The sequence below is a fragment of the Physeter macrocephalus genome, chromosome 8, assembly GCF_002837175.3.
Source record: "Physeter macrocephalus isolate SW-GA chromosome 8, ASM283717v5, whole genome shotgun sequence".
NCBI classification, from domain to species: domain Eukaryota; kingdom Metazoa; phylum Chordata; class Mammalia; order Artiodactyla; family Physeteridae; genus Physeter; species Physeter macrocephalus.
Genome location: NC_041221.1, coordinates 94,008,536 through 94,031,547, shown reverse-complemented (window position 1 = coordinate 94,031,547; position 23,012 = coordinate 94,008,536). Strand labels below are relative to the sequence as shown.

At 37.7% G+C, this 23,012-nt stretch overlaps 1 protein-coding gene across 11 annotated transcripts in view; it reads left to right on the top strand.

Moving 5' to 3' along the window:
- MCTP1 (multiple C2 and transmembrane domain containing 1) overlaps nucleotides 1-23,012 on the top strand; it is a 594,606-nt gene that overhangs the window by 513,040 nt on the left and 58,554 nt on the right. For all 11 annotated transcript variants that reach the window (XM_055086668.1, XM_055086667.1, XM_055086666.1 and 8 more), the window contains one exon: nucleotides 3,864-3,917. In XM_055086668.1, coding sequence (XP_054942643.1) covers nucleotides 3,864-3,917 — 54 coding nt within the window. The remainder of the gene's footprint in view (nucleotides 1-3,863; nucleotides 3,918-23,012) is intronic.

Sequence of the window (23,012 nt, the reverse complement as noted above, 5' to 3'; positions counted from 1 at the left end):
TATTAAATTATTGCTGACAAATGTTTGGGCAACTGGACTTTGTATACTTGAAAACAAAACTATGTAGCCCTTATTTGGTTTTATCTGAAGAGGAAAGAGCTGGAATTTGAGACTGGGACTCCTTTATTTTATTTGTTTCCTTAGTTTAGTGTTAAACTCCAGCACTCTTTCTAAATAGTAGGTGTTACTTGAGTTCTCTAGAAAAGGTTGCAATTTTGTGCAATCCTTAAATGCACTTCAGTGATATATACAGTTTGTTTTCAAAAGCTCAGTTTGCAGTTTCTGTATTCATTGCATTTGGCCAGGTCTTATGTCTTAGAGCACAGCCCAGCTTCTGAGACACTGTTGCCTTTAAAGCCATCCATTTCATTGGACCCTTAAAGCCTGAAAATTAGTTGTGAAACCATTATCATGTTAATCGGGAATCTTTATCCACAACTCTACCTGTGCCGCTTTATATGTTCCTTAGTGTCAATGAAACAACCAGAATTGTGTATGTCATTCAGAACCCTGAATATTTTGCCCAGGAAAAAATATATATATCATTTAATTTCCAAAAATTAATGTTTAAATATTATTAAATTGATGTTATTTCTACTTTTATTAGTAGCTCACATTTTTTAGTACTTCGGTACAGGAACTGTGCTGAACACTTTAAACACATTGTCTCATTGGACCCCTAATCAACACTGTGGGGAAGGTGCTATTATCATCTCCATTTTCCAAGGCACCTTAAGCTTCATCTGAGCAAACCATAACAGTGGGATACATTCTGAAGCAGCTTAAAGGCATCACTAGGAAACCATCTGTATTATAAATCCTCACTTGTAGATGTTTATGTTGTAATGTTAAAAAGTCACTGGAGGAGGGGAAAAGCCCTCACTCGGGTGCTACAACGCAACACAAAAGCCTCTCGCTAACACAACACTTTTCTGCCAAATGTAAAAGCAAATAGTTGTGTTTGGGTGATTCTGGCTGCGCATTTGTGGGGCAGTTGTGCGTAGCCAATTTCCCACTTGTGCAGGGTGGGAACAGTTTGGGTTTTGCAAAGGAAGAGCCTGATTCTGTAGCTCTTTTGAGTCCTTCTTGAACATAAGATCTGCAACTGATTTGTGAAATGCATAAATTAACTTCTTGGTTTTTTTATGGTTCGATAATAGTTTGAATCTTTGAAAATTAAAGATAGTGGAGATCTCCAAATCTTAAAGTAACAGTTAAATATGCATGCTTTCTATTGCCAGGCAAATCTTTGAAAACAGTTTGAATATTTGCTTTTATTAATCTGCATCATTGATTAGGTATAAGTCTTTGCAGATGAGCTAGTTGAGCTCTGTGAGATAAATGATAGGCCCTCTTCCAAAATGCATGTTCAAAGATATGAAGCATAGATGAGGTTTTCTTCTGTTCAGTCTATCAACAAATATTTCTTGAATACTTATTATGAACTGCTAGGCACAATCTGACACCATTCTGCCTTCCTTGAACTGTAGTACGATGGTAAATACTGAAGAGGAGAGATACATAATACATTCTTAACAAGAACCACCTAAAATATTGTTTGATTTTTATGTATAAGAATAAAAATATAATATTCATTTCATTTTCCATATTTGATATATGACTCTACATGAGTAATTTTAGGAAAAAAATTATTTAATCTAATATATATCAAATAATCATTGTATACCTGAAATATATATAATTTTTATTTTTTAAAAATAGATAATGACAACCTTAAAATATTACTTAATATAAATCTAAAATTTATAACACCATTTTATAAGAGATACAAAAGTATAATCATTAAAAAAAATCATGTGAGAGGTCAATCGTTTTTTTGTTTTTCTTTTCCTTTTTTCCCTTTTATTTTATTTTATTTTTTTGGTTTTAGAACTGAGCAGGGTTTCAGAGCTGGCTCTGCTATCCCACAATCTGGGTCTGAGTTCTAGTTTAGCTACTTGCTGTGTTAGGTGAATTCTTTTGATGCAACACAATGTACTGAAATATTGTGACTGCCTCTCCTATTTCAACCTCCATCACAAAGGTCCCAGTTTGGAATAGTCTGGCATACAGCACCTCAATTATATATTGTCACTATTGTTGTCTATATATTTATGATATGCATGCTTCAAATTTTCAGGAAGTTAAAAGTCAACATGAAAGGCTATCTGATAGCCCCCATTTAAATTCTATTGGATTATAAGCCTCTTGTGGGCTGACATGACTATAGATGAAGTATATGTGTGTTATTCATCTTTCTATTCCCACAGTCCCTAATACTGTGCCTTGGACAAGGGCGTTTGTAATAAATGCTTATGGAGTGTCTGAGTATAGTTAGAATGTCAAGAGTCCTTCTTTCTTGCTGTGGCTGAACTATTTTATATGTCCCCCAAATCAGTGTAAACTCTAACCCGATACTGGAAACAGAACATTGGGCTACTCTGATTCTTTTGAAATGCTGAGTGTCCAAATGAAAGACCACCAGATTCTACCACTTAATAGAAGATTTAAAGTATGACATTAAATTAAGAACAATTTCCCAGTTTGTCAGATGCTTTTAGTTATATACCAGTTCGTGAGAACTAGAAGTTTGTGTTTGGGTTCTTCTTTTAAATCCGTTAATGCTTTTAGAAACTTTGCGAAAAATTATTAGGATAACTGAGCATCCTGACGTATTATCTCGGTTTATGTAACTCTTTGTTTAGTAAGTCTTAGTTACTGAAGTTTTCATTCATAGCATATTCCTGTCTCTTTCCTAAAGCCACATGAAAGAAGAGCTAGCTATCTCTGTCTTCTAAAGTTAGGAGCTTGGGAGAAAGGTTTAAAAATATTTGATAACCATGATTCTGTTGAGTTTATTCAGAGATAAAGATACTGGATAAAAAAATAGAAGCACCACAAGAAATTATATCAAATGGCATAAATACAGTTATAAGTTAGCACTTACCTGAATAAGAGCTCCCCCCAGAGTTTTTAAATTTTTGGATTCCATGGAGTGTGTGTGTATAAAAACATAATTAAACACCTGAAATGGGGTGAGGTCTCATTTGTAATGCCTGTAGTTATATATTGATCCAGGCAAGGGGAAATTATTTGGCAAATCCAAAATGACTATACCATTCTGCTGAAGTAGGTAAACCAGGAGCCATTAAAAAATACATGCGTGCATATCTATCTACATGGGTTATATATACATAATATACACATTTGATTATTGAATACATCTTTTCTTTCAGTAGTAATGTTCATTCTCATAACATAATCCATGTGTAAAATCACAGAGAATTAAAATTAGAGTTTCAGGTAATCCACAAAATGAACAAGTAATTCAGAGATGGTCAAGAGTTGACACTTACATGTCAGAATTAAAATTGGAGCCATGAAAGATATTGTTAGCTTTATGCCATAGCTCACCAGCATGAATCAATGAACAGGCATAGATTTTTATCTTAGGGTTTGGTGACAAGTAAATTAGAAATAGCAGAGCTGTTTTCTGCTCAGTTATCTAGCTCCAAATTTAAAGTGCCTAATTTAATATAGACAGTGGAGTAGGTAAAAAAAGAAATCTCCTGATTTAAAGCATCCTTCAAATTAGTGTTAGTTTACCTTATGCATATTTCCAATTCTTTAAATTGTCACAGAACATTTCACACAAATAGGGTTCCCCTGACTGGGATTCAGTTCCCTGGTGTTCATCAATTAAAGGCATAGCATTTTCCTAATCCCTATCTCTAGATCAGATATTCCCTCTCAGTGCGTCCGTTTCAAATGTTAATAAAGTTTTCACTTCTAAAAGGTTCAAAATGACAGAACAAAATTCTCTCCTTTAAGAGCATGAAAACGACTTCTGTTTCTGTCTGCAGGTAGTGGAGGACATGCTAGAGGACGAGGAAGAAGAAGATGACAAAGATGACAAGGTAATTATCTTTCCCAGCACTTGGGTACCTGGGGATGGGGAAATGTAGACATGACACTGTTTTCACAGACAGTTAAAAAGGAGTTGAAGTGTTTGAGTCCAGAAAATTGGACAGTGCTGTTTATCATCCTAACAATGCCACTGCATGTTGCAAAGAGGCAGAGAGGGCTATAAATCGTCTTCGCTTTTGTCCAGAGCTGGGTCAAATATTTTTCTGCCAGGAACAAAAAAATAATAATTCAGCTTGTCTGGAACTTGATAGCTCTCACGAAGATAACGGCAGTGACAACTGTTTTTGAAGGGCAAAAATTTGTCCTATCTTGAGTATTACAAATCAGGCTACACTTGGGGGGAAGAGAGGAGTGAAAAAAATAGCAGCCTGCATGTGTCAAACATGGATATTGTCATCTGTAATTTTCCAAGAATTACTCAGCAAAAGAACACGTGTGCGGAGGGCTCCAGAGGGCATTTAAATAATCCCAGAGCTCACTGCCCTGGCTTCAACTTGGAATGGGCCGGGGCTCCTTGGTCAGGAAAGTCTGTTCAGAGAGGCCCGTATTTCGATTGCTGGTTGGCTTGGGGTTGGTGACGACGGTAAATAACAGCTAGTTTCTGGGACTGCTTGACTGGTTGTCCCCTGGGGAGAGGGGACAACTGGAAGGAGGAATCAGAATGGCCTTGCACCACTGCAGCAGTGGCTGAGGTCGGAAGAACAGCTTTCTATGGCAAGGAGGCTAGTGATGCTGGTTTATCATCATCTTTGGGCACTTCTAGATCTAAAATCCAAAAAGTCTTAGGGTGCGATTGAGGGGAGGGGGGTGACTGAGGGGGGAGTGAGAATATCATTCATTATTTCCACATTGTTCAGCCTATAAAACCAGATTTTGACCTTCATGGAATCTATCTGACTTTTGTTATAGTAAAGCACTGAAATTTTTTAAAGAAAGGAGAAAAACACTGTATCTTAATTTATGCCCTTGACCTTTGATTCCAGTAGAGATGTACACTTATATCCCAGTATAAGAATTTGAGTGCTGGAAGCAAGCATTGGAAATGTCAAAAAAATTCACAGTGATTAGTTAACTTCCCAAATGATTTTTTTCCTGACATATTCAATGCTGGAAGGAAAACAGAAACATACACACACACACACACACACACACACTTTCTCCCTTCTACTGCTATTTCAAACATTTTTAAATTCATAGAGTTTTTATGTGAGATTTTTCTTCTGGACATCATTTAGTCATTAGCAGCATCATCAAACATAAAGTAACAACAAAATCTCCTTTCTGCAAAAACACATATGTGCTTGTTTTTAATGTTGAATAACATGAGCATACACTTCTGGCAATAAATGATATGATTTATTGGTAAGGTCAGTTGTAGAGCTGTAGAGAGCTTGTATTTAAACTCAACATGCCAGCTCTGAATCATCATTTCTCTGCTGATAAACACTGAGCTGCCATCCATTTATGGCCATTTTCCCTTGCTTGTTGCTGCTTTATTATTAAAGCCACCTTAAAGGTCCATTCCGGTAGCAGACATTTCCCGAGAAATGTTAATAAGTGGAAACCCTTGGTGAAGTCTAGTACTTCAGTGCCCCTGCTTGAAGTCAACCTATATTTTTTTAGCCAGTTTGTTGATATTCTATACCACTAATCTCCCTTTTTGGTCATCTTTTAATAGAGAGGGTGTTAGGAGTGGCACACTGTTAGACGTTAGCACACCTGGTTAACCAGTTCACCAAAACATAGATGTCAAGTAGAACATGCCAGGGTGGAAACAACCCCAGATCTCTGGAGTGGCATCTGTTGTTATCCAGTGTTTGGTTGTCTGAGATTGACACCCTGGTTCTAACATATTTTCAGGTCTCATTACCAAAGTTGATTGAAAGCGAGCGCTTAAATGACTGTGTGAATTTAACTGTATTCTTCTGTACAGGATGCCGACAAACGGTGTGTTTTCCATATGAAAGGATTGTGAGCTGATTTTCATAAATCCAACCCTTTATTTGAGTGATATATAAGAAGGTTTTGCTTTTTTTCACTCATAACGCAATTGATAGTATAAAAATCATATCTGAACAAAAAGAAAATTTCAAATGTAATAATTTACGATAGACTTTTAGGGACTTGCATCATAGAGGGAAGAATCGTAGAGTGGAAAGCTTATATTCTGGAAATACAAAGTTTTTTAATATAAGAAATGAAAACAGGAAAGGATCCTTCAAGTTTCTATTTACCAGTTTCCGTCTCTCGACTGGCTCTCGCAGTGGTAAATGTAAGTCTTGGCTATCAGATGTGTCTGAGTGGGAGAAGGGTAATTTCCTACTTTAAAAAATTCATTGGTTCCTCTATTTAAAGTTTGTGTATAGAGTCATGCGTAATGGAGTTTCATGAGAAAACAAGTGTGTTTTTTGCCATACGAGCAGGTACTGACCTCTAGCTCTCATTATTTCTCTGTTTTCTCATATGGTATAATAGTGGGGTCAGGTCAGTGGGTCCTCTTATAGGATAAAAGTAAAAAAGATTAATAAATGTGCCAAAGCCTCACTTTAATTGAACCTGAAGCATATGTTGCAAGTATGTAAAATACGTCCCAGATGTTTCACCAGGGCCAGTGTCTTGGCTTTCCCTGATTACCACAAGGCAGCTATTAGTCCTGTAACCTTTGGACTTGGGGGTAAATGGGGTATTACGTGGCACAGAATGAGAGCACCTGTTTTCCATTCAGCAAAGACCCCTGGCAGGCTGTGCCTAAGCCCATTCATATGTTTTCACTTAACAGATTGTTGGGCGATTATGAAAAGTGTCTTTCTTTAGAGCCAGCATTGATATTAGTCACTCACAATGAAAGGACAAGTCATTGGCTACTTGACAAGGTCTGTGTGAGCAGAAACTGAAGTTGTTCACTTCTTTTGAGCTTGGAGTGTTTTCCCTCAACATAATTACATAGATGGCATATATAGACACAGGTATAAGAAGTTGAAGCAAAGATGATAATTACTTAACTGAATAGTTTTGTAATAGCTTTTCTTTAGTACTGACTTTAGCACCTGGGAAGACTTTGGTTAAAGTTGGTAAAAACAAAGTCGTGATTTACCTGACTTCCCAGATCTTGAAGTTTTTCCACATTATGGACCATGAGTATTTTTTCGTAAGTTCTTCCTTTTTACTAAAACAGCTAATCATTAATCAGGTGAGGGTTTGTGATACTCAGACTTATCCTTTTTTCTAAGAATCCATTGTCCACATTTGCTTAAATCTAAAATTAGGCGACTTCTCTCTTAATCCAATTCCATGGTTTCCACAAAAGCAGAGAATATGGGTTTTAAAGGGTGAGTCTTAGTTATAAATCATTGACTTGTTAATATTTTCATTTATATCTGCCTTATGTAGTAGCTCTAGGTTAAGCTGTGCTGGAGATGAAATTTTTCTTGAATTAAATGTTAGAAAGACATCATCTTGCATTCTCGTTTGCCTTTGTTGTAAAGCATTCTTTCAGCCATCAACCACAAAGTCACAGTTTGATCTGATTTTTTTTACCTGACACCAAATTCTGCCTTTGTGGTTAATACAATATCTTTATAAATAAGGCTTAGATAAATTACCTACGTGGAACTATCAACAAACATATAATAGTGTTTTTCACCATGTTACATATAATAATACAGTGGTCAATCTGCATAATCTAGACATCTAATTAATGAAGATTAGCTTTTGTTTTGTAGCTTTAAAAGTTTAGGCATGCTTCCCATGTTATGTCCTACCCTTATAATAGGATCCAGCTGCAGTATCAGGAAGCAGAAGATAGAATGCAGGTTTTCCTCAGGAAAAACATGGATCCAAATGCATGGCATTCTAGTAATGTTTATCGAAAAAAGATATTAAAATGTTCAGACATTTATGCTTACATTGCTTCTCTATTTTCTTCAGCCATTATGTCAATGCTACTGTGTTTCAAGATAAGTAGCTACAATGAATGAAATATATCTGACTTACGTCAGAACATAGATTATTTGCCTTAATTCTCAAGATCTGTATGTTCTGGTTTGATCCTCCAGCCCTAAACATGTATATAATATACCCAAGAGGCATACATCTCTGCATCTCAAATCAACTGTGAGGGGGGGAAGAAAGAGAAAACTCTAATAAGTAAGTGGTATGAGAGGAGCTTTTAATCTGACAAAATGGTATTTTCTAGTTATAGTCAATGAAATAACTACATGGTGGGGAAATGGATTAAAGCTTTGGAGAAAGGCAGGAAAAGAGGAGACAAAAAAAAAATCCTAACTTATCTTTAAGTGGAATATCATTGTATTAGCTTATTAGTATTTTATTTTTTATTTTATTATTATTTATTTTATTTTATTTATTATTTATTTTAAAATTTTGTGGTTAGTATTTTATTAGTAGTATTATTGGTGTTATTGCTGCATAACAAATTATCACAAACTTAGAGGCTTTTTTTTATTTTAAAATATTTATTTGCTAGGACTAGCAATAGTTCATTATAAAATATTAAAATAGGATTTCTGTTTCTTTTTTTCATATTTTAATTTTATTGGAGTATAGTTGATTTACAATGCTGTGTTAGTTTCAGGTGGACAGCAAAGTGATTCAGTTATATGTATACATATTGTCATTCTTTTTTAGATTATTTTCTCATATAGGTTATCACAGAATATTGAGTAGACTTCCCTGTGCTATACAGTAGGTCCTTGTTGGTTAAATCTACCTTATATATGGTAGTGTGTGTATGTTCATCCCAAGCTCCTGCTTTATCCCTCCCCCCCTCGTTTCCCCTTTGGTAACTGTAAGTTTGTTTTTGGTTCTGTAAATCTATTTCTGTTGTGTAAATATGTTCATTTGTATCTTTTTAAATTAGATTCCACATATGAGTGATATCATGTGATATTTGTCTTTCTCTGTCTGACTTTCTTCACTTAGTATGATAATGTCTAGTTCCATCCATGTTGCTGCAAATAACATTATTTCATTCTTTTTTATGGCTGAGTAATAATATTCCATCGTATATATGTACCACATCTTCTTTATCCATTCCTCTGTTGATGGACATTTAGGTTGCTTCCACGTCTTGGCTATTGTAAATAGCGCTGCAGTGAACATTGGCGTGCGTGTATCCTTTCGGATTGTGGTTTTTGTCTGGATATATGCCCAGGAGTTGGATTGCTGGATCATATCGTAGTTCTATTTTAAGTTTTTTAAGGAACCTCCATACTGTTCTCCATAGTGGTTGCATCAGTTTACATTCCCACCAACAGTGTAGGAGGGTTCCCTTTTCTCCACACCCGCTCCAGAATTTGTTATTTGTAGACTTTTTGATAATGGTCATTCTGACTGGTATGAGGTGATACTTCATTGTAGTTTTGATTTGCGTTTCTCTAATAATTAGTGATGTTGAGCATCTTTTCATGTGTTTTTTTGGCCATCTGTATGTCTTCTTTGGAAAAATGTCTATTTAGATCTTCTGCCCATTTTTTGATTGGATTGTTTGTTTTTTTGACATAGAGCTGCATGAGCTGCTTGTATGTTTTGAAAATTAATCCCTTGTCAGTTGCTTCATTTGCAAATATTTTCTCCCATTTTGTGGGTTGTCTTTTCAGTTTGTTGATGGTTTCCTTTGCTCTGCAGAAGCTTTTAAGTTTAATTAGGTCCCATTTGTTTATTTTTGTTTTCATTTTCATTATTCTAGGAGGTGGATCAAAAAAGATATTATAGCGATTTATGTCAAAGAGTGTTCTGCCTATATTTTCCTCTAAGAGTTTTATAGTGTCTGACCTTACGTTTAGGTCTTTGATCCATTTCGAGTTTATTTTTGCATATGGTGTTTGGGAGTATTCTCATTTCATGCTTTTACATGTAGCTGTCCAGTTTTTCCTGTACCACTCATTGAAGAGACTGTCTTTTCTTCATTGTATATTCTTGTCTCCCTTGTCGTAGAATAATTGACCATAGTGTGTGAGTTTATTTCTGGTTTAAAACCATATGCATTTATTAGCTGTCAGTTCAGTAGATCAGACGTCCAGGTGTGGCTCAACTGGGTTCTCTACTCAGTCTCACACTCAAGGTATCAGTCAAGCTGAGTTCCTGTCTAGAGGCTCTGCAGAAAAATCCACTTTCAAGCTCATTTAGTTTGTTGGTAGAATGAAGTTCCTTGTAGTTGGAGGACTGAAGCCCTTGCTTTCTTTTTTGGTTTTCTGCTCTTCGTCTCCACTTTCCATGGCCCCATCCATCTTTATATCCATCAGTGGAGAATCACGCCTGTCTCAAATCTCTTTCCTACTTCAAATCTGTTTCTTCAGGAAGAACCCAGTTGTTTTAAGGGCTCACCTGATTAGGTCAGGCCCACCAAAGATAATCTCCCTTTTTAAAGTGAACTGTGCTGTGTAACATAACCTAATCATAGGAATAACTATCCCATCATATTCAAAATCCCCCTCACACACAAAGGCAGGGGATTATTCAGGACATATACACCAAGAGGTAGGAATCTTGGCAGCCATCTTAGAATTCTGCCTGATACAACCATCTAGTCCCACCCATGCTCTAGAACAAAAATGGAACAGTCTTTCCATTTCTTGTTTTGCTAGACCCTGATATAACTATCCTACAGTAAAGAAATTAGAAAAGCCTGCCTGCCTAGACATGTCCTTTCAAACATTAGAGGGAACATCTCATACCAGAGGTATAAACTGAGATATATTTTATAGTCATAGTACAATATGTTCCACTTGCTTATTATTTAATTCACCTCTGCAGTGAGGGCGGTTGGGCATGCAGAAAGCCCGATGGGCTCTTTACCCTTGTTGCTTCCTTCTGGGGAGAAGAGCAAATAAGAATAAAATTGGCAAAAAGTGGGAAATGGTCCATTCCTCCTATTGGGAACCTGTTGATGCCTGGACCCACTGAGCAGATAGCCTACTGACCTCAAGTCAGTAGAAACAGTCTCTACTACCTCTAGAATCATAGCAAAATTAAAACTGGTGGATACCCAGGACAGGCAAAAGAAGGCTGCCTTGCTGCCCCATGGTCTTCCGTCTCCTGGAAGGCAGGAGGCCTTCTGCCTGCACACACGCATTTCACTCTCCCATTTGGCCTCCTCAGGAGCTGCCTCTGCACAGCCCTTGGGCCAGAGCCCATCCAGCACACATGGCTGGCCCCTGGAGCCAGGCTCTGTAACACTGTGACCCTGACTGGGGCATCATGGGATGTGTCCACAGTGACTGAGCTTTGCTTGATAAGTGGCATGGACCAGAGTCCTTAGCAGGAGTCTAGAATTAGGGGCCTCTGGCACCAGGTGTTTCTCATCCCAGGACCCCCTTATGGGCCAGTGGAATTTCTGAAATTCCATGATTCCTTTCTTTGAGCCCCTGACACTCAGCAGATCCCAGTCCATCCTCTCCCTGCCCCTTCTAGACCTCATTTTAAAATGAGGAAACCATAGTTCATACAACTTAAGTGAATTGCCAAAGGTGATATAGACAATAAGTGGCAGAGCCAGGGCTAAAACTCAGGTTTCCAAGTATGGCATCTTTACCCTTCCTTAAGGTTTTCCACTTAAAAAAAAAAAATGTAGATGCAAAATATCTCAGGGATGATCTTTAGTAGCACAATCAGAGAACATACTATCCAACCCAGCTAGGGGCTGTTTACATCTAGGTTTCCACTTCTTCTCACTGTTCTCTTATGCTTTCAGCTCTTTCCCATCATACCAGCTAAGGGACTATGTGGTAGGCAGAATAATAGCCCCTCAGAGAGGTCCCTGTCCTAATCCCTAGAACCTGAGAATACGTTACACTGCATGGCAAAGAGGCATTAGGTAGCAGATGGGATGAAGGTTGCTAAACAGTTCACTTTACAGTAGGGAGATTATCCTGGATTATCTGAGTGGGCCCAATATTACAAGTGTCCTTAAAAGTGGAAGAGACCATCAGAGTGTGCAGCAATGGCCAAAACCAATGCTCAGAACCTTCCCAGCAAGAAAGAAGAGCTGCTGAAACATCTGGACCACCTGAAGGTGGAGCTCTCCCAGGTGCACATCGCCAAAGTGACAGGCGGCATATGGTCCAAGCTCCCAGAGACCTGAGGTGTCTGCCAGTCTGTCACCCTTGTTCTCAACATCATTAACCAGATTCAGAAGGAGAACCTCAGAAAGTTCATAAGCCCCAGGATCTGCTGCCCAAGAAAGCATGTGCCCTGCACCGCAGGCTCAACAAGTACAAGTACAAGGAGAACCTGCCGATCAAGAAACAGCAGCTGGAGGAGCAGCCATAGAAGACCCACCATGGGAACACACAGTCAGGGCCAGAGCATTGGCATTAATAAAACACACACTGACTGGGGGCGGAGCAGGGAGGTGAGCGGCTGTACTGGCTTTGAAGGAAGAGGAAAGGGGCCATAAGCCAAGGAATGTGGGCAGCCTCTAGAAACTGGGAAGGCCCCTAGAGTCTCTAGAAAGAAATGCAGTCTTGTCCACATCTTGACCTTAGGCCAGTGAGATCCATTTTCAACTTCAGAACTGCCGAACTGTAAGATAATAAGTTTGTGTTGTTTAAGCCTAGGTTTATGATAATTTGTTACAGCAGCAATAGGAACTAATACAGGCACCTTCCAACTGCATTTTCTATACTTCTCAAAAAAAATGCTGCATTTTAAAAGCACTAGATCTGAGTTCCTATTTTTTCCCTATTATCTTAGTCCTACTCTTCTGTAAAAATATGGCTCTACAGTTCTTCATTTAATATGAAAACTAAAAACAGAATCTAACAAAACAAATATTTTTATCCAAATTGCCTTAGTTTTTATTTCAGAAAAGTTTGTCCAAAAGGAGAGTGGGTTAGAGCCCATCTCTAGTACAGTTGGTTACTTTCCTATTGAGGAACCTCTATTATTCGTTGGTGAGTGGAGCACCAAGGCATGGTTAACTTCATTTTTCAACAGAAGTTCACTTCCTCACAACATTCATTCCATTCCTTAAAATGTTTCACTCTGCAAAGAACCAGGGCAGACGGTACTAGCCTTATTTAGGGCACAGACCCTTTCAGAATCTAAAGGCAGCTGTAGACATTCTCCCCAGAAGAAAACATATAAACACATATACAAATAACATTTTCATGCCATTTTTTTGCAATGGAAATTGAATTATTTTACAGAGACTATAACGTATCTTCCTAAAGTCTTATCTCTGTTGTTCTCACCACATTTCTCTTGACATTAATACCTATTTTCCTCAAACACCTGAGATAAATGCAAATTTTTCAAGTAAAAATAAAGTTGAATTCAGCTCAAAAGTAAGCTTCTTCAAGAAGGCTGATGTTTGACTTTGATATTAAAATTACGGAGTGGTTTTTTTGACACAGCAATAAGCTTGTTATTTTTGACATCTGTTTGACTATGACTTTTCAGTTTCACAGCAATAAGTGCTTAAAATACTGATTTGGCAAAAGAAAACAGTAACAAACAAAATGGGAGCTGCTGTGGCTTTATTAGGTGAGGGTTAGGCATAGTGAGATTCCTAGAGTTCTCCAAAATCCTTGTTGAGATCATGCCTTGAGAAGTCTGCATCATTAATGCTTTGTCATTTTTTTTTAAAGGATCAAGTATTCATGGTTGCATGTTAAGGTCATCAGAGGCAGGATTAGCTTTCAAAGGGTTATCTAAGGATTCCAGCTGTCTATGGGTTTCTACCTGTAAACAAATTGGGAAGCTTTGTCACTCCTTGTTCCAGTTTGCAGAAGCCCTTCTCCAGCCTTGGAATGTTTAGGTAGCTGTCTGCCCCCCACGTGCCCCTCCAGAGTGGCTGTTGAGCTAAGAGAATTTAAATGAAAAGATTGATTACCTAGGTAATTTGGCAAGAATATACATCAAGTAGAGCTAACTATGATTGGACTATTTCCTTTTGGGTTATTCTAATAGTTGGATTTCCTTTGCCTCAAAAAAGAGGAACTTTCATTTGAAGGTCAACCAAACATTTGAAGACAGGTCCTCTGGAAAGCTAGTTAACTTCTATATTGCAGAAATGAATTGACTCTTCTACTCCCGTTTCTTGACAAAACTTCTTGAAATAGAAGTGTGTCAGCCCTGGCTCTCAGGAGGTTGACAACGTTCATAGAAATAGAGACAAGTTTTTCATGATCGCTGGCAGAGTCGTTGACACTGGCTGACACAACTGCATGTTGAGACGAGGAGCATGTTTCTTCACCAAAGCAGCAGAACCAGATGTGTTGCCAAGCGTCACAGATGCTCCATCTGAGCGCAGAGTGCCAAGATTTTTATTCTGCCTGAAAGTTTGTTTGGCAAAGAAATTCTTCACCATGTTAAAGACGTTGACTCTGCAGGTTCTAAAAGGAGTTCACGAAGTAGGAATTCTTCCTTGATTGTGATAACTTGCCAACAGGAGTTGGCTATGCAAATGGAGGTATCTATTTTCTCTAAGTTACATGCAAAAAATGAAATATTAAAGAAAGGTCAGAAACTCTGTAGTGATGACATCATTTGATGAGAACACAACTTCAAGAAATGTGTGGCTTCACCAAAATATTTCAGTGGCCTCTGGGTTATTTCTCTTGGTGATATGTTGAACTCAAAAAATGTTTTAATACAAGTCTTTTTTCTTGGGGAAAGTCCAAAGCCAGGTAAAGTTCCAGTCTGTAAAAATCAAGATATTTTTATATAAAGAAAAAGATTCACAATGTCTAATAGATTTTTAGAGTATGCACCCTAAGGTACTCCTTCAAGTTTATTGGTTCCATGCCTCCATGGGCCAAAATCTTGTCACACAAGAAATACTGCACTTTTTGTGTTTCATCACACTCCATAATTAGTGTAGAATTAATAGATATAAAAACTGGTACTTTTTTTTTTCTTTGAAATTTTCCAACTTTAGCTAGACTCAAAGTAAACAAAGATATATGGCTATAATCATGTTAGCAGGGTGTGTTTTCTTAGATTCCTATCAACAGGAAACTATTCTAGAGGTCTTAACATGGTAGTGACAATGTCACCTGTCTCTTTACCTTCTATAGCATCTATGGCAGATTGCCTTCTTTTCAAAATGTACTTTCCTGCCTACTGATCTCCGACTTGGCCACGTAACTCACTTTGGCTGACCCATGCCACTTCCCAATATGAAGGCTCAAGAGCCATCCTTGGCTCTGCCATTTCTCTTTTTTTCCCCCTGAAACACAGCTGGAACTGTCCATGTAGGAGGTCTTCAGTCAGCCTGAGTTCTGGAATAAAGATGACATGAAGCCAACCCATATGGACAGGTAATGTGAGCAAAAAATAAGCCTTTGTTTTTATAGGCCTCTATGATTTTGAGGTCTTTTTTCACTGCAACATAATTTAGGCTAGGCTGATAGATACAGCATTCTATGCCATATCCTCTGCGTGAATCAATGTCCTGATATAATTTGACAGACTTTTTTTTAAAAGCAATCAAAGTCTCAGATAGGAAGTTTTAAAATGTTATTTTCTTCCTAAATTCACAAAGATATTCCCACCCCTTGAAGCCCAATCTCAGGTATAGGTTGAACTATTTTGCCATTGTGTCCTTCTTATTGAAAACGGATACTTTTTTTTTTTTTTACCATAAATGTATATTGAAGAACAAGTCACTGGATAAACAAAGAGAAATATGACACAATATGGGCCTTTCAGGAGTCACTGTCTGATGGGACCCTTGGTGATGTAAACTAATACTTGTAATACAGTGAGAAAAATGCTATAATAAAGTTGTGAACAGAAATCTGGGTGAGGGGCTTCCTTGGTGGCGCAGTGGTTGAGAGTCCGCCTGCCGATGCAGGGGACGCGGGTTCGTGCCCCGGTCCAGGAGGATCCCACATGCCGCGGAGCGGCTGGACCCGTGAGCCATGGCGCGTCCGGAGCCTGTGCTCCACAACGGGAGAGGCCACAACAGTGAGAGGCCCGCGTACCGCAAAAAAAAAAAAAAAAAAAAAAAAAGAAATCTGGGTGAGAAAAACAGGAGGGTGACCATCTTCATAGGACTGTCTGCAAATGTTGCATGGAGAAAATGGCATTTGGTTTGGGTCTTGAAGAATGAATGAGGATGTATGAGGAAGTGTGATGTGTAAAGTCAAGGAGTATGTGGGGTAGTAGGAGCAGAAATGGAGGAAAATGACACTGGACAGGGAAATTTAGGGTTGTGAAGGCTTTAGCATCATCACCTAAGGAATTTGAATTCTATTCTCCAAGCAGTGAAGAATAAAAGGCAGTTCTAAAATAGAGATTTGTCATGATGACACTTGTACTTTACAAAGGAAACTTTGGCAATGGGGCAGAGGATGGCATGAAAAGAGATGAGACTTGAAGTGGGGAAATAGGCTAGAAGGTTCCACAGTTGCTCCAGCCATCAATAATGGCATCTTACACCTAAATGGTAATAATGACAATAGAAAGAACAAATTTGAGAGATATTTTTAATAGTGACTGTAAGAAGATTATTGAAAAATTTTATGTTGGATAGAGTAAGGGGAAATTGAGGGTTTTGGATGACTGGGAGATGCCTAGCTGAGGCATCCTTATATGTGTGCAGCACTTCAGTGTTTCAAAGTGCTTTCCCTTCCTTACCTTATTTAATGTTTTCGATGACTCTGTGTATTGGCTTATCAAGTATCCTTCCCATGCTTCAGTATCAGGAAGATTAACTTGGCTAGTGAGGAAGCAGATAAGATTAGAAACCAGATAATGTGACTAAATTAGAGAAGTAGTTGAGCCTAGAAACCAGTTAACTTATCTAATAGAGAAGAAGCTAAGACTAGGAATTAAGTAACTTCTCTGATGATGAAGAAACTGAGATCGGAAAAGAAATCCTCTCATTAATTTTCCTTCCCAGCAAAGCCTGTTGACCCACCTAGAGATGACAACTAGGCCACTTGGAATGCAATTCTGCAGAGCCAGAGCCTGTTCTGTCCAGTATAGACAGAGAAAGTGTCCTATATGCCTGCCCCAGTCCTCTTTTCCCTGCGTTCTAGGTCTTGAGAGAGTGTTTGGAAAAATGATGGCAACAGGTCTATTAATAGTGCCTTTTTCCCATTCACCCATTCAGTGTGCTTCCAATAAGTAAACACAGATCCAATGTGGAAGCAAGAAGTATGAATGTAAAAGGAGGCCAAATATTTTTGATGCCTCAAAAGTTGGTTCCGAGCAGAACATATAGTCACCGTGCTTATTCTGGCCTTGATCTAAGAGTCATTAGGAAAATATGATGCTGGAGGAATATGGGTCAGTTGAGAAGCAGCTACTATTGTCACTATTTTTCTGATGAAGACAGAAACCTCTGAGGCATAAAGTAACTCACTAAAAGTCACAAAAGTAGTAAAACAACCAAACTTCAAACTCTAGTCTGTTGCTTCCAAAGCCTACCATTTTTTGTATAACGGCCTTACCCAACCCCCAGAAAACAAAACTTAGTGACCTAAAGCAATAATTTTCCATTTCTCCACTATGCAGTGTGTTGACTGGGCTCACCTGGGCAGTTCTTGCCTGAATCTCTCGTGTGGTTCCAGCCAGGTGTCTGGGGCTGTGGTCATCTAAAGGCTGGACATTCAAGGTGGCTCAGTCAGATGACTAGAGGTTGTTGCTGGTTTCTCCTAACATGACAGCTGGGTCCTGAGAGGGAGAATTCAAAATCGAGTGTTTCAAGAGGTCCAGGTGGAAGCTGCAAGGCTGCTTATGACCTAGCCTTGGAAGGTCCCAGAATGTCACTTCTGTCATATTCTATTAGTCAATCAAGTCCCTGAAAGCAGCCCAGATTCAAGGAGAGGGTGAATTCGATTCTCCCTCTTCATCAGGAGTGTCAAGGTCATATTGCATAAGAACCTAAAGGATAAGAGATGTTGTGTGGCCATCTTTCAAAAATAAAATCAGCCACAATTTCCAAAGAGCAAAAACTTCTAATAGATGTCCTGTAGCCTTCAGGAATATGGAGCCTATTACCAGGAGACTCTCTCTTTGTCTAAGGTTTATCTGCACATAGTGCTGGATTAGGTTATCTCAAAAATTAAAACAAACATAGCACTTTCAAATTGCCAGGTATATCCAAGTTTTATCATGCTATTTCTTTTTATTTCACTTTTGTTTTTGATTTATGAAAGGAGAAGCAACAAAGGATTGACCAAATTGTCATTCTCAACTTCTCCACTGAAAACTCAGAGGGCTCCCTAAATCTCTCCTCTTTTGCTTTGCCCATAGATAAAGACGTAGTTCCCAAATTTCACCTTCTACCTAAGCTCTCCCTTGAAACTAATTGGGGGGTGGGGGTAGGAAGGAGTTGTAAAGAATCCTTTTTAAATTCCTATTTAAGTTGTAATGGACATTCATCGTCCTCCACTGATGGAGGACGAAATGCTAGTCCTGTGTTCTGGAAGTACTTATTTACTCTGCCTGGCTGCCAGAAATAAAAAGCCAAGTGAGGAAAAGAGGTGGTACAACATTTCCGTCTTAAAACATAAGAGTTTCTACTTTTCAGAAAATGTACTTGGAATTGCCAACAGTTCACATCTGGTATTTTATTAATTTGTTCAAGGACATTTCTCATAGGATTTCAAAGATCACTTATATCTCTAAAAATTGTGCTGTAAGAACTCTGAGTAACTCGGTCAAGCCTCTTTTCCAGGATCTTTGAAGCTAATGTTTCTCTGCTGTAGTGAGGTGACATTACGTGGATGTTAAAATCAACATTCAGCACGTTATGCACGTGAATTCTGTTTCTTGGTTCTGGTTTCTTAGCCGAGTCTTCTGATCAGCAATGATTTTGGAATGGGGACAGTGTCTGTATTCTTTGTGATTCCACACCTGAATATTATGGAGACACACACGGCAATATGATAAACGAATATACAGCTGTTTCAGTCTGATAATGTAAGATTTTTATTGATTATCCAACAGAGTAACTACCCTGGGTATTAGATTTGCTTGTCTCAACCTTCAGTGCCTAGGGTACTTGAACAAGTTCTTTTCCATTGAGTTGACCTCAAAGTCACATAGTTTCTGAATCAACGTCCTCGGATTTCATACTTTGGCAATTTCTTTCCTTTCTAATGGGGTATATTAGAGAAAATGTGTCACCTTTTGCACCATGTAATACCAAATCAGATCAGAATTCATGCACAATTATGTCAGTGGAAATCTAATAGTACAGGCTGGCTTATCTCTAGATAACACATGGAAAAATAAACTTCCACAACTGACAGATTTACTTGATTTTTTTTTCAGATAAGTTATTTGTAAGTAATCAAGCTAAAGAATGTAACTGGATTATTTTTTACACTATAAAAAAAAAAAAGACCCTCAATGGTAAAATGGTTACTAAGTATTCAACCTCTGTCACTCTGCCTTTTTCTCCCCTCTTTCTCTTTGATTTAAAAGTTCCTGGATAATGAATGCAAGGAAAGAACCAAAAAAGAAAAAAAAAAGAGAGAGAGAGACATTTTGCATTAGCTATATTTATTAAGAGAACTAACAACATTAGGCAAACAAAATTTACATAAAACACTTATGTGAAAATAGCATTCGTTGACAGTTAATGGCATTTAAGTAACACAGGTTACGTGGTAGTCTACCTGGGAATGATATTAGGCTGTCTAAAAAGCATTCATCTATGTTTCTCTTTTATAATCAGGAAAAGTCAAAGCCCATTACTAATCTGAAGTCTTCTTGAAACCAATTAAAATAATTTAGGATAAGTTGTACTGCAAATGTGCTTTTTAAGTGTTTTAGACTTAGGATGTCTTAGGGATGTTGTAACCCCTTTTAATGTTACTATTTATATATAACTACCATGTGTATAGTATTACACCTTTAATGCACTGTATTAGCTGTCACTTGAAATTAAGTGCAGGCATGTTCTTTTTTGGCCTTCAGTTTCTCCTGCATTAAACGTTTAAATAATGATGCTAGTAGTAAAAGGGTAGGTAGCATTCCCAGCGGAATCTCGCTTCTGCATCTGGTTGGGTTGTGTTCAGGTTTCTATGTGAAAGATACTGTAATATCAGAATCTCTTAGTGTTTACACACCTGGTATCCAGAACTCTACCTGATGTCTTTTCTCGGGAAATTAATGGAATCAAAGCTTATGGTAGGCACATTTGATAGATATGCCTTGTCTGTAGAGATCTGGTGATAATTCCATCAAAATTTGTCCCTAGCTGGTCATATATTTATGCATTTTTTTTGTATCTTTCTGGTTTTCTTCACCAACTCTGCTTGTATCAGTGCCTTCATTAGAAGGTCAGGTTTTGAGGATTTAGTAATTCACCTTGAAACTGTACTAGAAGTTGAATGTATCAAGCATGAGTTTTCTCCACTCAGCATGAATTCTGTAGCATTAAAAAAGGCAAACCCATAGCTAAAATATTTTATTGATACCTGTTTTTTGTTTAGATGGGGAGAAGTAAATAGATGCTTATTGATTTCAGGTGTTTTTCTGTTTCTGTAAGTCATGTTTGCTTTTTATGGTATAAAGACATGATGCAGACTTTTCTCCATGATGATAAAATTATGCATTTTCCAAACATGCAAAACAATTAGTTTTAATAAAAGAAACTATCCAGATGGGAGCCACTTGGAGGGGCTATAGCTTATACTAAAACAACTGATAATGAAAATTAAAATTCCTTATATTTATTCATAAATATTCCCCTCCCACAGTCTAATGCAAAGTGATACAACTTTCTGGGTGGGTCTTTTCCCATAACAGCAGGTAAAAAGAGTAATATATTAGAAAGAGATAAGTGTTCATCTTACAGGTTTTGACCAACTTTGTCACCTACGAGTACATTTGTATCTATTTACATACCCACAGCACAGAAATGAAGGTGAAATGTTTCTGATTGAGAAAAAGAAATCAAGAGATAGTAGTTTTTCATATTCAATATGAATGATATTCAATATGAGTGATTTCATATTCAGTTCATTCATTCTTTCACATATTCATTATGAGTGCACTTAATTATTGGCACACCTATGACAAATGTTTACTCTGTGCAACACATACTGACACATTTTAAGAAAAAAGTACAGTGAGGGGCAGTGAGGTTTCTTCCCCTTCATTCACCATCACCATCTGTTGCCTCCATTTACTCCCTGCTTCTGTTCAACCTTAATTCTTTCCTTTGTGGCTTCCATCTATAACATTTGACTAAACTTGCTCCCTGAAGACATCAATAACCTCTCTTGGTCTTCCACTTTTTTAGTGCATTTATCCCAATACCCCCTTGACCACCATTTAATATCCCCTTCTATCCCTATCTCCCTGTGCATTCATGTTTTTTTACATTAACGCTTCAATTTTTGTCTTTTGTCTCCAATATTGGGATAGTCCCAATTTTGTTCTTCCTTAGACAACTGATCTGTGCCCACAATTTTAACTATCCCCAAGGAAGATAACAACAAAATGTTTACTTTCATTCATTTATTCATTCATCCATGCAACAAGTGTTAATGTACTTGGAATATTCAAAGCACCATGGTAGGCGCTCTGAGGGATACAAAGAGAAATGAGACCTAACTAATTCTTCTTCTCAAGGAGCTGAAAAATCTCTGGCTATGCCTTTTGTCCCAAGTCTGTTGTCTCTTTCTATCCTCTGGACATTGAAAGTTGTCCCATCATAACCCCAAACTCAGTGTATTTCAACCTGAACTTGTGTTCTTCCTCTAAAAATGGCTTCCTTTCATAGCCAATGGATTTCTACCAGTAGCACAGTTATTTTTACTGGTGAAGCTCAGAAACTCAAATCACCTTTGGTGGTTCTCTCTCTGTCTAATCCATAATATAAGTTCTGTAGATTTTGTGTTTGTACTACTCTTTATTTTGTACCTTTCTCTTAGATTCTCTTGATATCCTCTGCCTTGCTATCTACATGAAATGCCCTTTCTGCTTATTCAAGACCTGTCCATCCTTTAAGACTCAGCTGGAATCTGCTTCTCCCACCTCAGCCAGTTAACTCTTTAGCCAATATGGAGCTCCACTTCAGAACATACAATAATGTATTTGTTTTCCTCAGTTGACACTCATCTTTTTTCCCCTTCCTTTGTGTGTGTGTGTGTGTGTGTGTGTGTGTGTGTGTGTGTGTGTAATTATGTGCCAGGCACCATGCTGAGCATTATCTTCACATACATCCTCTCATTTCTTCCTCATGGAAACTCTATTTACTAAGTTCTATCATCTACATTTTACAGATGAGGAAAATGAACTCTGTTCGGCTAAGTGACTTATCCAAGGTCACAAAGAAAGACTGAAATTAGGACCCAATTCTATCTAGACTTTAAAGTCCATGATTTAAACCACTATGCCACGTTGCCTTATGACATTTACATAGTATTTATTAACTCATGAACTTATTCAATTTTTTTTTTTTTAATTTATTTATTTATTTTTGGCCGTGTTGGGTCTCCGTTTCTGTGCGAGGGCTTTGTCCAGTTGCGGCGAGCGGGGGCTCTGTTCGGCTAAGTGACTTATCCAAGGTCACAAAGAAAGACTGAAATTAGGACCCAATTCTATCTAGACTTTAAAGTCCATGATTTAAACCACTATGCCACGTTGCCTTATGACATTTACATAGTATTTATTAACTCATGAACTTATTCAATTTTAATGTGTCGTACCTGCACAAAAATATTAGAAATTCTAGTGACCAGAAGTAAGTAGTATAATACATATTATGCACACTGGTATACTAATAGTAAGCATTTGGGTAAATACTCAATGAATAGAAAGATTATGTATGAATAGAAAACGGCAAATCAGACATCAGAGTCCCATAACCACTCAAAGTAACCATGTTGTATGCTGTATATTATTTAGTAAAAGAAAAGTGACTGTCAAATCATCTTCATTTTGCCAGTATCTTTCTGATCTTCTCTCTAACATCTATACTTCCCATAAGGAATCAGAATTGCTTCTACCTTTGCCAGGACGGTAGAAAAAGGAATTTTCTGCTCCCTATGTGTATAATTCACTCCTATCCTAATTCACAGGTTTCTAAGACCCAGCCACTACCCATGGTGCTATAGGTGACTCAGAGTTGAGTGCGGTTCCTGTCATTAACTATC